The following is a 14,840-nucleotide window of genomic DNA, read 5'->3' as shown; positions in this document are numbered from 1 at the left end:
ACCGCGCCGAGGAAAACAGGTTTTCTAAGTTTTTCTGGTTTGTTCTCAGGTCTCCACTGAACCATCTATTTCTGATTTTCCTTTTGGAAAACACGCGTTGCCAATGACTAATCCCAGCCCGTGCTGAGATTGTTATCACCTGTCACCTGCACAGCATGGAAATGAAGAGATAAACCCGAGCTGCAGCCCCAGCCTGCCGGGGCACCTGCCTCCCTCCAAGAAGCAACCAGAGGGTTCACCGCAGCCACCAGAGCCACCTATGTCCTCGCCTCTGGCATGTGGCCATCGCAGTGACTGCCGCGGGGGCCCCGAGGCTGCCCCTGGTGTCTGAGGAGCAGCTGCCTCCCTGCAGGCGGAGCGGAGCCGCTGCATGGGGATTGGGACCTGAGCCCCTCATGTCTGCCCTGCTGACACTCTGCATCCTGCTCCTGCCCCTGGCAGCCCCTGGCTGCAGCGCCCAGCCCTGGGAGCCCTGCACAGGTAAGGCAGCACCGTGGGGACGCGGGGCAGGGGTACCTCGCGGTGGAGCTGGGAGGGGTGGCAAGGAGTGAATGCTACTTTTTAACACTGATTGGGGGGTTGCGGATGCCAGAGGACACTTTCGGAGGACAGCAGTTAGCACCCTGGGGAGACGGGGAGGGGTGGGAGGGGCAGGGCAGGGAGGATTAAAGCGCGCCACCAGGCAATCACAATGGAAACGCCAACAAGCTGGCAAGGCGCGACGAGTTTCAAAGAGTTAACCAGCAGCGATCAGAGGCCTTCACAAGTGCTTACCTGCTTGGCCTCCTGCAGAAAGGCCTTACACCTGCTTTAGGAATGAAGTCCCAGCAGCCCCGGCAGGTCCCTTTTCCTCAGCCAGTGGAGAGACACCCCGGCCTGCTCTGAGCAAGCAGAGGGCCACCGGGCCGTCCTGGCCCTACGAGCACGCAAGCGAGACAGGTGCGACAAGGCACAGCCCTGACACCCAGCACCCGGAGCCAGGGCCCTTTAAGGCTGAGCCCCAGCCTCGCTGGAGAACCCTGGGCTCCCCGGTGGCCACAGCAAAGCCAAGAGACTCTGTTCCCACCTTTCCAGAAGGCCATTTTGATTTGCCAATAACCATGACACGCTGATACTTTAGTTTCTACTGACAGATTTCACTTATCAAACCAAAATTTAAAAGCCAAAGTAACAAGAAACTAGACCCGAACGCTGGAAACCTGGTCACAGGACAGTGAGTGAGGGATGGGAGAGCTTAGAACTTCGCAGAAAGATCGGGACCGCATGGTTTTTACAGGGGGACGAGGAGGCAGCTTCACTCGCGGTTCTGGTTCTATTTGCAAATTATGCACCCTCGGTTCCCGGGAATAGTCTAGGTCCTCTGCAGGCCCCGGGCTACATAGCTCTTCGCTCTGATGGTGCTTGGTTCCCGATGATGTGACTAGGGGATGGCCCACGTGGATCCAAGTTTGGAACACTGACCCACATGGGTGTCAGGGTCCCTAAATGTCCCTGGCCAGCCGGGAGCAGCCAGGCTGTGACGCCGCAGCAGCCCACCCTGCGGGCGGCCTGGGAGCTGGGGAAAGGACGGAGGCTTGCTCTCTGGGCTCGGGCAGCTGCACCTGCCCAGCGACTGCCTCGAACAGGAGATTATGCAAACAGTGCAGGAGCCCGGCAACTGCTGCCAAGCAAAATCCCCAGGCTTCACGCGATCAAAGGCCAGTGCCAGCCGTTCCGCCGCCCCTGCACAGGGACCCCAGGGCAGCGCGGAGCCAAGAGCCGTTGTCCTCAGCACCCGGCGGTCCTCCCTGGTTTGGGGATGAGTCACAAACATGTATTTTCATGTTCCCTTCGGTGCTGGGAACAGAATCGACCTGCATAGTAATAATAAAGGTTATTTATAAAGCCCGCCCCCTCTCCCCTGAAGGTATGTTGCAAATAGTTAAAAGATGACCCAGTTATTATTAATACCATGAACTAGAGGAGAGAGATAAAAGTCAAGTAAATAATATTGAGCTAAATTTGGAACGTTCCCAAGAGACTTGCATAATGGCCAGCAAGGGCTTCAAACAGTTTTGAAAACTCAGGTTGGTTCCGTTCGGTTTGGAAAGCGCAGGCGCTCTGCTCCCCGGGCCCTGGGCTTGGCCGTGGCCGCTTGTTCTCAGGTTTCTGAGTCCTGGCCCCCAAGGCTGTGACCAGGCATGGCTGTGACCAGGGACGGCTGTGACCAGGGGCGGCAGTGTGGAGCCATGGCTGGTGCAGAGGCTTGGGCCATCGTGAGGCTTGGGGGTCTGGGTCCCCCACCCTTCCTCTGGAGGTGCCAGGGGACAGAGGGACCTGCTATGGTTTCCAGCACTCACTCCCATCTCTCCCTGCCCTGCTCAGACTGCTTCCTCGTATTAGTGTGCAAATCCTGTGACTGCCAGGCTATGGGGGGCCTGCGGGCTGGGACTGTCAGGGTCCCCAACGCAGTAGGGAGCACAGGGGAGAGTTCCATCTTCACAAGCCCTTAGGGAGCTGTAGCTGCCAGTCTGAGAGGTGGCAGGGAGGCCGGTGGCCTGGGAGTTGAGACAACAGAGGCCACAGTGCTTGGGTGGGAAGAGAGTGAGGGACAGTCCAGGAGGCCTGAGGGCAGGCCTGGTGGGGACACTTCTGCCTGGTCTTGTCTCCGCACGGCCGAGGTGGGCGTGGAGGCTGGGAGGGGACCCGCGGGCCTGGGGAGCTGTGACCAGGTTGACACAGGTGCGGGGCTATTGCACGCAGCCCACCAAGTGACCAGCATACTGATGAGCATGGGCTGCTAACTCCTGGCCCCTCTCACGGGTAGGCCGTGCGGCCAATTTGCCAGTGGGGAAACTGAGGCTGAATGTCTGACCAGTGTCTGGTCCCAACTCTGCTGGGCCCTGCGCTAAAGGGCGGGTCAGGTGTCACCTTTGAGAGCCATGGTCCAGGCAGGTGGTCGGCATGAAGGAGGCTTCCTTGGGACTGGAAGGTGGAAGCAGGGACTGGGGGCACAGTGGTGGGGTCTCGGGGCCTGCATGTGGTGGGCTCCCCCAGGCTGAGTGTGGCAGGCAGGATTCTGGGGTGACATGCCTTTTTATGAGCTGTGGCATCACCTTAAGCTGTGGGGCAGCCGGGCGCTCACAGCCAGAGGCTGACCCTGGCCTTGACCCCGGTGGGCAGCCTCGGCCTGACAGGAAGGTTGGACCGAGACTGCTGAGACCCTTAGGTTCCCGTAAGGAGTTCCTGACCCTGGGCTGCACCGTGTGTTCCGGGTGTGCATGGGGTGCCCAGCAGAGCGGCCTCCTTCTAGGCAGGGGCTCTCATGGGGGGTGGGCGGGGGCCGTGCCTGTGAGTCTGGGTGGCCCATGGAAAGGCCCTGTCATCCATCCACCCCGACCTCAGAGCGCCCAGCCTCAGCCGGTGGATGGGACACCAAGGTGCAGGGGTTCTTGGGAGCCATCTGGGACCGCTGGACCCCAGGGGCAGGTGAGGGCAGGTGCTGGGCAGAGAGGGGGTGTGGGGAGCAACTCTGTCAAACCGCAGCTCTGCCTGGAGCCAAGTGCAGGGTGTGCCCTCCCCGGGGACGGTAGGGGTCCGGGGTCCTGAAGGAGCAACTTCCAGCCCACCCCTCCCCCTCCGCTGCTGCTCCAGGTTTTCTTCCACCGACCTTTGCCCTTGGACTTGGGGGTCAGTGCCTGAGGGAGTGTGCGTCCCCTCGTCCCCCAGGAGCGCAGGTCCCTGGCGAGGTCGCCTGACGACGTGAGCCCAGGACGCCCTCCCTTGGCTGCGGACGCAAATCCCCACCGCTTGCGCCCACCCGGAGCGGGAGCCTGCGGTCCCTTGCGCTGGGGCCGGGCGCACCGGACCCGCCTCTCTGGGCGCCACCCCTGTACCCGAAGGCGCAGGGCCACGCGGTGTGCGCCATGGGGGAGGCTGCGCCGTCCCGGGGGTGGCGGGGGCGGAGGCTGTGCGGCCAGGACGGTCGCCCATTGCACGAGGACACGACCCGCGCTATGGCCTTGCCGTCGCTTTTGTTCCTGTGACCCGTTCCTGCCCAGCGGAGGGCAGGGGCTCGGCGACCTGTGCTACAGGAGCCCCCACCGCACCGCCACCGCGTTTGCCGCCCCCAGGCGTCCGCGCCCCTTGTCCCGGGTGCGCCGGGGTTTGTAAAGCGCTCCGCCAGGAGGGGGACGTTCCCCCGCCGGAAGGAGCAAACCGGGACGTCACTGTGAGGTGGACCCGCACGCGCCCCGCGCCGCTTCTGCGCTGCTGCCCCTCAGGAGCAACCGCGACCCTCGGTGGCGTTGGGCAGACTCCGGTGCCCGCGGGGACCCGGGATCCGCTGCGCCGCGCCCTGCCCTGCCCTGCCCTGCCGTGTCCTGCCCTCCCCTCCTCCCGCCACACTCTCGTCCCCGCCACCACCCACCCCACCCCTCCTGGCCCCTCCCGCCCCCGCCCTCTCTCGGGTGGGACCTCAGCGCCGGGGAGGGGACAGAGGTGGGAGGCGCCCGCTTCCCTCTGGGTCCTGCCCGGTCTTGGGGAGCCGCGGGCTGCGGTCCTCAGCTGTACCCCGCCCCTCCTGACCTCGCGCCAAGAGCCTCGGAATCCGTCGGGGGCGCTCGCCCAGCCTCTCTGCCCCTCCCCCGGCCCCTACTGATAAGTGGGGTCCGACCCACGTACACTGATGCCTTCGTGTGCCCTCCCCGCCCCCCAGCTCCACTCAAATCCGAGCGCGGGTTGGGGGTAGTTGGACGTGATCTGAAAGCCGGCATTTTCCAGTGGGTCTCTGTCCTCGGAGGGGCTCGGGGTGGGGGTGGGGGCGGGGGACCCCTCTGTTAAGGGCTCACGTTTCGCCCCATCCCCGGTAGGGCTTGGGCGGTTTGCCCTGGATGGGGACTGCGTAGGGGGCTCTAGCACATCCTGTCCAGTGGGCGTCTGCGGCACTGCGGGGGTCGCGACCCCGATCAGCCTGCAGCCACGCGGCCCCCTCGCTCCCCTTCCCCGGCCCCCGCCTCTGCGAAATGGGTGACCGCAGCGAGAGCGGCGCTGGGAAGCCTTTGGGACGTGCGGGGCGCGGGAGGGGCGCGGGGATGCGCGGGGCAGGGCAGTCCGTGTGCGTACACGTGTGCGCCTCCTGTTCACGCACGTGTGCACGCCGAGGGTCACCGGAGCACAGCCACCCTTTCTCCGCCTGTGTCGCCTGCGCCCGCGCCTGGTGTCTCTGGGGGCTCCCCAGCCCTACCCGGCGTCGCCTGCGCTCAGGGTGCGCCGTGGGGACCCTGCGCGTGGGCCGCGCTCTCCTGGGAGCTTTGCTGCGTCTCGCGTCCGGGCCTGAGCTTGGGGTGCGCCAGGGAAGGGTCACCAGTTGTTGGGGACAGGCCGCCACTGACGTCAGGGAGAGGAGGACAGAGCGTCCAGGCCGGTCCGCGTTTCGGGCGGGTGTCCTCCGCTTTCTCCAACTGCGAGCTGTGAGCCGCGGTGGGAAGCGCTGCATCTCTGTGGTCCCAGCACCTCCCCAGCCCGGGTGTGGAGGGAAGCCCCCACTCCCCCTTCCTGCTTAGTTAATGTGTTAGTGGCAAAGCCAGCTCATTACATCATTTGTGGGTTGTTTTCTTTTTTTCTGTTTTTGAGACAGGGTCTTGCTGTCATCTCAGCTAGAGTGCTGTGGTGTGTCCTCATAGCTCACAGCAGCCCAAACTCCTCAGCTCAAGCCATCCTCCTGCCTCAGCCTCCCAAGTAGAGTAGCTGGGACTCCAGGCGGGCTACCACACCTGGCTAATTTTTCTGCTTTTAGTAGAGATGGGTCTTGCTTTAGCTCAGGCTGATCTTGAACTCCTGGCCTGAAGCGATCCTCCCGCCTGGGCCTCCCAGAGTGCTGGGATTACAGGCGTGAGCCACCGCGCCTGGCCACCACTTGTTTTTTGAAATGTGTTGCTAACTATTTTTAATATTTCCCCACACAATTGCCTCCTTAGAAATCGGGTGTGTTACATTGCATGCATTTAAAATGTGTTTCTGAGAAGGAACCCGTGGGTTTTACCAGCCAGAGGGGCAGTCGCTCTCTAGGGTGGGAGGCGAACTCGGCCAGAGGGGACGGCCACACTGCAGAGCAGGGGAGCTCCCTCCTGGCAGGCCACAGGCAAGTCCCGGAGCTTCTCTGGCTCTAACAGCCGGGAGCTGGGACTTGACTTCTCTCCCCCTGTCTGCCATAGTAGGGTCCCCCAGGGCAGTCGTGGGTGAGGAGGCAGGGTCCCCCAGGGAGGCAGGGGTCAGGACCCCCACCTGCCTCCGCAGCCCAGAATGTGGGAGGAGGAGGGTGGTCGGGCCTGGTCTGTCTGAAGCGTTTACCTGGGCCGGGTGCTACCAGGGGGCCGCACTCTGCACTGACAGGCTCTCTGGGACCCCCTCTAGGGGACAGCACTGGCCAAGCTGGACCCGCTCAGACCTGCTCAGAGGGTCCCGGGCACGTCCCTGCTGGACTTGATGGGCTCCTGGGGTTGTGTCTGGGGGGACTTCACTTGCTCCCACCCTGCTCCGGCCGCCACAGCAGGGGCTCGAGAGTGGGGGTGGCTCTGATGTCATTGTGGAGGCAGGGGACAGCAGGTTAGGAAGCAGCTCTGGCAGGAGTGAGGGCTGGCGTGCAGGCTTGGGGATCCGGGAACCCTGGGGGCCCCATCCTGATTGGCCCCGAGGACAAACCCTCCACCAGTGGCCAGCCTGGCCTCGGACACCATACCGTGGGGTCCTGGGCACCAGCCTCAGCCTCTTTCCCCCTGACCTCGCCACACCCGGGCTGGACCTGGGCCTCGCAGGTGTGTTGCGTTGGCATTTGCAGGCACAGCCAGACGGGGCTGGACATTTGAGTAAAGTCTAGGGTCCAAAGGGGACAGGGCCCACTCAGGAGCCGGCTGGTGCGGAGGCGGTCTGCTTCCCTCTGCCCCGTTGGGGGCCCGCCTGGCTGGGATTTCCTGAAACTGAGCAGGGACAGGAGGCCTGCGGCACCAGGGCTGTCCTGCCAAGGAGCCCTCTGGCCAGGTGGCCATTGGCCAGATGTGCCACCAGAGGGGTCCCCAGCTGAATCTTGGACTGGAAGCACAGCCACCCCGATCCAGAAGCCCTGGGCCATAGGAACACCTGGGGTCTTGGAGCTCAACTCCCTTGGAAATTCTTCCAAGACCTGCTTGTCCCCAGGGTTGCTGAAGCCAGGGTTAGGTAGCACTGAGGGGCTGAAAAGAGGGAAATCTAGCAGCAGGCGAGAGGAGCACTTGAGGCAAGGAAGTGCGTTTATTAATTGTGCACGACACACGTGGGGCAGGGGAGGCCCGATGGCCGGAGGAGAGGGGCACAGAGCTGGCTGGGGACCGCTTGAGGCTGTGGGGAACGGCTGTGGGCCATGGCTGCTGGCCATGGGTGCAGGTAGCAACCTGGAAGCCCCTCTCAATAGTAGGTGACGTCTGTCTCACGTGCATCTGGGCCTGACATGGAGGTGGCAGGCGGAGAAGCCGGGGCTACTGGCTGTGAGGTCAGCTGACTTCACACCGAGACCTGCACCAGGGGTGGTGCTGGGGCTGGATCCTGAGGGCAGCTGGAGCGGGACATGGCCCAAGTGCGCACTGGCCCAGGGACGAGCCCCTCAGCAGCTGGACCCCTGGCCCGAGGAGAGGCCACAGCAGGCCGGGCGCAGGCAGGCTGGGCGGCAGAGGAGGGACACACAGGAAGCCGGGCGGGGGCAGGCTGGGCGGCAGAGGAGGGACACAGAGGAGGCCGGGCGGGGACACGCAGGACGGCACAGGAGGGACACAGAGGAGGCCGGGCGGCAGCAGCTGGGCTGGCAGGAGGAGGCGGGGGCACAGCAGGCAGGCCTGCACACGGGACGGCAGAGGAGGGACACGCAGGAGGCTGGGCGGCAGCAGGACGGCTGGCAGGGGAAGGAGGTGCAGCAAGCCGGCTGGCAGCTAGACTGCTGGCAGCATGAAGAGGAAGCCCCGGAGCAGAGAGGCTCACAGCACATGGGCTTGCAGCACACGGGCTTGCAGCACACGGGCACACAGCACACGGGCTTGCAGCACACAGGCTCACAGCACACGGGCTCACAGCACACGGGCTTGCAGCACACGGGCACACAGCAGGACTGCTGGCAGGGGGAGGAGGTGCAGCAAGCCGGCTGGCAGCTAGACTGCTGGCAGCATGAAGAGGAAGCCCCAGAGCACACGGGCACACAGCACACGGGCTTGCAGCACACGGGCTCACAGCACACGGGCTTGCAGCACACGGGCACACAGCAGGACTGCTGGCAGGGGGAGGGGGTGCAGCAAGCCGGCTGGCAGCTAGACTGCTGGCAACACGAGGGCGTACAGGTGCTGGTGCAGACTGGCCGGCAGGGGCTGGACACGCAGCTCACTGGGCTGCACACCAGGGTCAGGCAGGGGGCCGGGGCGCAGCAGCTGGGGGCGCAGCAGGGGGGCTCGCAGCAGCTCTCTGGGCAGTCGTCCACCTGCCAGGAGTCGGGGCAGGCGTCGCAGGAACCGGGCAGGCAGACCCGGCTGCCGTAGCTCAGGTCGCTGGAGCAGACGGACACGGCGGACGCGGCCATGCTGGGGTGGAGCCGGGAAGGGTGCGGGTGAGTGTGTGGTGGGTGGGTGGGTGAGTGGGTGTGTGGGGCGCTCAGCGCTGGCAGCCTTTATACCCCTCCCGCCCTGGCTGTCCTGGCCCCACAGCTGCCCCTTCCTTGTTGGCAGCGCCGGGGCCAGCCCGTCATTAGGGTGTTTGTTTGCCTGTGATGTTGTCCAGCTCGTAAACGTCCTGCCACGTCTGGGCTGTAGCCCGTCCCATGTGGTCCCCTGGGGGCAGGGGTGCGGTGGGGGTGCTCCCAGCAGGGTTGTGGGCATGGGGGACACAGGGTCGGGTGGGGGGCACGTGCCTTGGCTGTCCCTGGTGAGCTGGGGCCCTGTCCTGTCGCTGGCCCGGCAGCCCCAGGACACTGGCTCTCCCTGCTGGGAGCCGGCAGGTAGGAGGGGCTTCCCGTGGTGCAAACACCCCTCCAGTGAGGCCCCCCTCCCGGGATGCAGGACTGTCACCACGCGGTGACAGACAGCCCAGATTGGGGGGTGACCTGGGCAGGGCCATGTGGCTGTGAGGGGCTGTGACTGGACCCAGAGCCCTTGGCCCGAGCTCTGGACGGCGGCTCAGCCCACGGCCTCTGCGCCCCTGCGCTGTGTCTGCTGCTCGCCTTGTCCTTGGCTGGGAGGTGACAGGACTGCGCATCGTGGGACAAGGATGAGGGCTCGGCCCCTGCCCGCTCAGGCTTGACGGCAGCCTCCTGGGCCCTGAACCCACAGGGCGTCCCTGCCTCACCGAGGACAGCCACCGGCCCTTGTCCCCCAGGCCCCCGTGTGCCCTGTGCTGGTCCCTGTCCTGAGCCGGCACCTCCCCTGACCAGCCCCGCCCAGGGCCCCGCCGCAGCCCCCAGCTCCGCTCAGGCATCTCGATGCGTCATGATCTCTGGTCTCACGCGTGGTCCCCACGTGGCAGAGACGAAGTGCAGGAGCCCCTGTCCCTGTGTACCGCCCCGGTCCCCAGGGCATCCTCCCCCGTCAGCCAGTCCGAATGCTGACTGTGCCTGCACGTTTTTGCATCAAAGCAAAGCGCACGCGCACAGTTCCTCCTAAAACAAGGCCTGCGTTATGGGGTGTGAAGTGGAACGTGCCGTGTGCCCCGAAGCCGGCCACGCTGGACACTCCCTCGTGTTCCAGTGCTGGGGCCTGGTCAGACCTGTCCCACGGGGCTTCCTAATACGACAGACGCCGACCACCTACGGCCCGCTGCCCCCGCCACCGTCCTGCCCAGGGGGTGGGAAGGGGCTGTGGAGGTGGCTGTCCCCTCAGCCCACGCAGCGAGTGGCGTCCAGGGAGAGCCTCCCACTCTGCCCACGGGCCGTCTGCTCCCCACGGCGGGTCCCCCGGGGGGCTGGTCAGAGAGGCTGCAGCAGTGGCCACAGTGCTGGCCCCGCCACGCCTCCTCCCTGTGCCCCCCCTGCAGGGGTCAGAGCCCAACCGAGGCAGAAGAAGGGCCAGGAGACAGGTCACGCCCCGGCCATGGTGCCCCTGAGCCCACTAGACTGCACGTGGGGGGCTGGGGATGGGACTGGGCTCAGATCCCAGAGGAGAGTCTGGAACCCCTCGGTGTGGGGCTGTGGTTTTGCTCTGCTCCTGAGACCAGAGCTTTCTGCTGCGCTTCAGTGACAGACGCTCAGTCCCGCCACCGACGTGTCTGCCGCGTGTCCTGGCTGCTCCTGCTCGTTGTCTGGTGTTCTCTGCTCTGATCTCAAAGGCCGACTTGGCATGAGCAGGGCACTGTGTGCCTGGCTGCCCGTGTGTCGCCAGAGATCTAATGGTGCCTGGCACGGGGAAGATCGTTAACAAATATTGGCTGAAAAACAAACATTTTCAGAGAAATCACGGAATAACAATTTCAAGTTCTGAAAATGGCTCCATCGTGCCACCTTTTTCTTATCTGCGCAAAGCGCTCTGTCATCTTCTGTTCCACGTGCGGGGAGTTGACTCGCGTCAGACCAGTCGTCCAGCTGAGAAAAATCAGGAAACCTGGTTCCGGGAGCTGCCAAGACAGCTGAGGCCTGAGTGATGGAATCCCCATCGCAGGGAAGGTGCACAGACATTGGTCTGCTGGTCACCGTGGGTTTGCTTAAGGCACTTGCCAATCACGGGTCACAGCCAAGAGGCTGAGAGGCTGAGCGGAGGTTTCAGTCGTCTCGTGGAATTGGAAGACACACACCCACAGTGCAGCCCCTGGCCAGCCAGAGGATTCTGGGAAGGAGCCCAGGTTCCGGCTGGAAACACTGAGGTAAGCGAAGGGCCGCTCCCTAGGGTGGAGGGCAAACCGGAGTCAAACCTGGGCCCACCCGGCATCCGCTCCAGTGGAACCAGACGGTCTGCCCAGGACCTATGTCTGCCGGGAACAGAAGTGGGTCTCTGGAGCCAGGTCCCATCAACAGAGACTCGAGTCATCTTACAGTTTTCACGTGCAAAGTCAGACACTCAGTCAAAACTGCTAGGCACACTAGGAGACAAGACCGGTTGGCAAAGGACCAAGAGAAAAAGCCAACACTAGAAACAGCCCTGCAGGAGATCTAGATATCAGAAACGGCAAACATGGATTTAAAGTAACTGTGATTAATTTCTTCAAGAAAATAGAGGGCAAGGTGGGAAATTTCAGTGGCAAACTGCATTTATGAACCAGAATCCAAGAGAAATTCCAGACTTGAAGAGCACAGGAACTGAAGTTATCCTAATAGATTAGCTTAACAGCGTATTAGGCAAAACCAAAAGCAGACTAGTGAAGGAACAGAGACGGGGAAATATCAAGACTGAGCACAGCGAGGGGGAGAAAAGGGTTAAAGCACATTTAGTGGAGCAATAAACGTAAGGGACGTGGTGAAAAGATGGTTTGAATCCTAGAAGGAGAGAATGAGGTAGGGGCAGTAAAATATTTGAGGATATAATGGACACGAAATTTAAATTGACGAAAGACTCATAGATGCAAAGGCATTTGAGAACCTTTAGCACAACAAATACAAAGAAACCACATCTGGGCACACTGGGGCTCCTGTGGTCCCCCAGAGCCCAGCTGAGGCTCCCTCGGTCCCTGAGACCGAGAAGCGTGGGAGGCATCGCTGCCAGGTCACGGGTGCAGGGAGGGTGCGGAGGAGGACAGGAGGGACAGTGTGGCCCTGGCGTCCTCCCTGTCCTCTTGCAAGGAGCTAAGACACCCCCAGGAGGCCTCCCTCCTGCCGTCTGGTCTGCACACGTTCTCACGCTGTCCTGGGTGTTCTCTACTGTCACCATGGCGACCTTCCCTTCCCCGCCTGCGCCTCACCCCCCCCCCGCCCCCTGCCCAGCCGGTGGGAGCTCTGGAGGCCACACCTCGGTCTCTATCTGTATCCCAGCGGAGCCTGTGTGGGAGCAGAGGCGTCCCCAGGTGTCCGTGAGTGCAGGAGCCCAGGACACCCAAAGCATCCCGAGCGGAACTCCTGGGCGCTGGGCCAGCTGATGCCGCGTCTCCCCCAGTCTCCCACGTCCCAGCACAGCTGCGGGCCCTGCCGCCCCGGGACAGCCCACCTGTGCCTGGAAGGAGCTGCTTCTACCCACAGTGGGGGGCTCTGGCCTGAGCCCAGGTGGTGCCCCAGGGACTTGGCCAGTGAGCACAGGGGGGCCCCGCAGGACCTGGGGTGGCTGCATGGGCAGATTTTTAGTTCTATTCCATCGGCCTGTGCAGCTATCCTGATGTCAGTACCACACTGTTTTGATCACTGTAGCTTTGTAGTAAGTTTTGGCATTGGGAATTGTGACTCCTCCAACTTCGTTCTTCTTTATCAAGGTTGTTTTGGCCATTCTGGGGCCCTACAATTCATGTGAATTTGAGTATCAGCTCTTTCGTTTTTGGAAAATAGACTGTTGGAGTTTGATAATGACGGCGTTGAACCTGGAGATTGCTTTGGGCAGTGCTGACATCTTAACAATAGTGAGTCTTCTAATCCGTAGCATGGGATTTTTTCCATTTATTAATATCCAGGTCTTTAACAAGATCTTTCAGCGATGTTTTATAGTTATCAGTGTACAAATCTTTCACCCCTGGGTTATATTTATTCCTAGGTATTTCATTCTCTTGGATGCCATTGTAAATGAAGTTGTTTTGTCTATTTCCTTTTCAGATGGTTTGTTGCTGGTGTATAGCAACACATGAGTTTTGTGTGTTGATTTTGACTCTAAAACTTTGCTGAGTTCTCTAATAAAAGCTCTAGGGGCTTTCTGATGGATTCTTGGGGATTTTCTATCTATAGAATCATGTCACCTGTGAATAGAGATAATTTTACTTCTTCCTTTCCAATTTTGATGGCTTTTGTTTCTTTTTCTCGTCTACTCGCTGTGGCTAGAACTTCCAGTACAATGTTGAACAGCAGCAGTGAGAACAAACGTCCTGTCCTGTCCCTGACCTTAGCGGGAAGCTTTCGGTCTCTCGCCACGGAGCGCGATGCTAGCTGTGGGCTTTTCCCATAGGCCCTTTATCGTGTTGAGCAAATTGCCTTCTACTCCTAGTTTTCTCAGTGTTTTTATCATGAAATGGTGTTACATTTTGTCAAAGCCTTTCTGTGTTGAGATCATGTGTTTTTTTCCCTTCACCTGTTAATATGGTATTTTATTAATACATTGATTTTTTTTTTCAACTGATGATTGATTATTTTTACTGTTGAACTATCTTTGCATTCCTGGGATAAATCCCACTTAATCGTGGTGTATAATCCTTTTAATATGCTGTTGGATTTGGTGTGCTAGTATTTTGTGGATGATTTTTACATCTGTGTTCGTAATATATGCTGGTCTGTTATTTTCTTTTCTTTTGATGTCTTGTATGAGTCTGTATCAGGGTAATGCTGGCCTCAGAATGAATTAGGAAGCGTTCCTTCTAATTTCTGGAGAAATTTGAGAAGGTCTTGTGTTCATTCTTTAAATGTTTGGTAGAATTCACCAGTGAAGCCATCTTGTCCTGGGCTTTTCTTTGTTGGGAGGTTTTTGGTTCATAATGCAGTCTCTTTACTTGTTATAGGTCCGTTGGTCTTTTACTTTCTTTTTAGTCAGTTTAGATGGTTTGTGTTTATACAAATTTTTTATTCCAGGTTATCTAATTCACTGGCATACGGTTGTCCACAGTATCGTCCTACAGTGATGTCTTCACTTTCCTTTCTGGTCTCAGTTATCTGCCCCTCCTCTCTCTGTCCTTTGTCAGTCTGGCTAAAGGGCTGTCAATTTTTTTGATGTTTTCAAAAAAATCAACGTTTGGTTTCATGAATTCTGTGCTGTTTTTCTATTCCCTATTTCGTTTGTCCGTGCTCTGGTCTTTATCACGTCATTCCCTCCTCTGCTGCGGGTTTAGCTTGCTCTTCTTGTTCTAGCTCTGCAAGCGTGAAGTTAGGTCATTGGTTTGAGACCTTTTTTCTCTTTTTAATGTAGCATTTACAGCCTGAACTTGCCCTGTGCGCACTCCCTTCCTCCTCGTGTTGTGCTGCAATGTTAATTCGTCTCTAAGTGTCTTCTAATTTCCCTTGTGAGTTCTTCTTTGGGATGCTTTTTTTTTTTTTTAACAAAGAGTGCATCATTTAATTTCCATGTATTTGTGAATTTTCTAGTTTTCCTCTGCAATTTATGTCTAGCTTCATTCCATCATGGTTGGCAAAGATTCTTTGTATGATTTTGATATTTTAGAAATTCATTGAGGCGTTTTTTGTGGCCCCACATGTGGTTTGTATCCTATGTTCCGTGTGCACTGAAGAGAATGTTTGCCCTGCTGTTGTCGGGGACTTTCCATGTGTCTGTCATGACCAGCTGGCTCATGGTGTTCCTCAGTCTCTGTTTTCCTGTTGCCCTTCTGTCTAGATGTTCTGCTCATTACTGAAAATTGAGTATTAAAGTCTCCAGCTATTACTGTAGCACTATTTCTCACTTCAGTTTTGTCAGTATTTACATCATATATTCTGGGCCATGTGTGTTTATAATTTTTATATCTTCTTGATGAATTGAGCCTTTTATCAATGTGTAACATCCTGTCGTGCATTTGTGCAGTAGGTACAGCGTGGGTGAGCAGGTCCTTGGCCTTCTTAGGGTCTTAGTGTACTGGTGGGAGGCAGAGGTTTTGGGAAGTTCACTGCAAAGTCAGCTGTGAGTGGTGGCTGGTTCCCCACGCTGTGTTGACAATTGGGAACATTAGAGACACAGGGGTGAGGCCATTCTTTGCATCAGCTCTGCCCCGGGTACCTAATGACGGACGTGCCAACTCCAGCTGTCTCG

At 59.4% G+C, this 14,840-nt stretch overlaps 2 protein-coding genes across 3 annotated transcripts in view; one reads left to right on the top strand and one right to left on the bottom strand.

Moving 5' to 3' along the window:
• Window positions 1-235: 235 nt before the first annotated feature.
• Window positions 236-14,840, top strand: part of TSPEAR (thrombospondin type laminin G domain and EAR repeats) — a 125,727-nt gene continuing 111,122 nt past the window's right edge. Inside the window, exon 1 of the mRNA XM_045540805.1 lies at window positions 236-480. Coding sequence (XP_045396761.1) covers window positions 396-480 — 85 coding nt within the window. The 5' untranslated portion in view covers window positions 236-395. The remainder of the gene's footprint in view (window positions 481-14,840) is intronic.
• LOC123630809 (keratin-associated protein 10-12) lies at window positions 7,616-8,575 on the bottom strand. 2 transcript variants are annotated; one of them, XM_045540812.1, is made up of 2 exons: window positions 7,759-8,575; window positions 7,616-7,716 (listed from the first exon to the last, which is right to left on the bottom strand). In XM_045540812.1, the coding sequence occupies exons 1-2, from the start codon at window positions 8,573-8,575 to the stop codon at window positions 7,616-7,618; spliced, it is 918 nt and encodes a 305-aa protein (XP_045396768.1). The 2 variants fall into 2 exon arrangements, with proteins under 2 accessions (XP_045396768.1, XP_045396769.1); XM_045540813.1 differs by having other exon boundaries at window positions 7,616-7,981; window positions 8,069-8,575.

The sequence above is a fragment of the Lemur catta genome, chromosome 1 (genome assembly GCF_020740605.2).
Source record: "Lemur catta isolate mLemCat1 chromosome 1, mLemCat1.pri, whole genome shotgun sequence".
NCBI classification, from domain to species: Eukaryota; Metazoa; Chordata; class Mammalia; order Primates; family Lemuridae; genus Lemur; species Lemur catta.
This window is presented reverse-complemented; position numbering and strand designations above follow the sequence as displayed.

Coding starts and splice junctions, on each gene's coding strand:
- LOC123630809 (XM_045540812.1), bottom strand. CDS start 8,575: ATGGCCGCGTCCGCCGTGTCCGTCTGCTCCAGCGACCTGAGCTACGGC. Junction 7,717..7,758: donor CCTCCTGTGCCGTCCTGCGT/GTCCCCGCCCGG, acceptor TCTGCCGCCCAG/CCTGCCCCCGCCCGGCTTCC.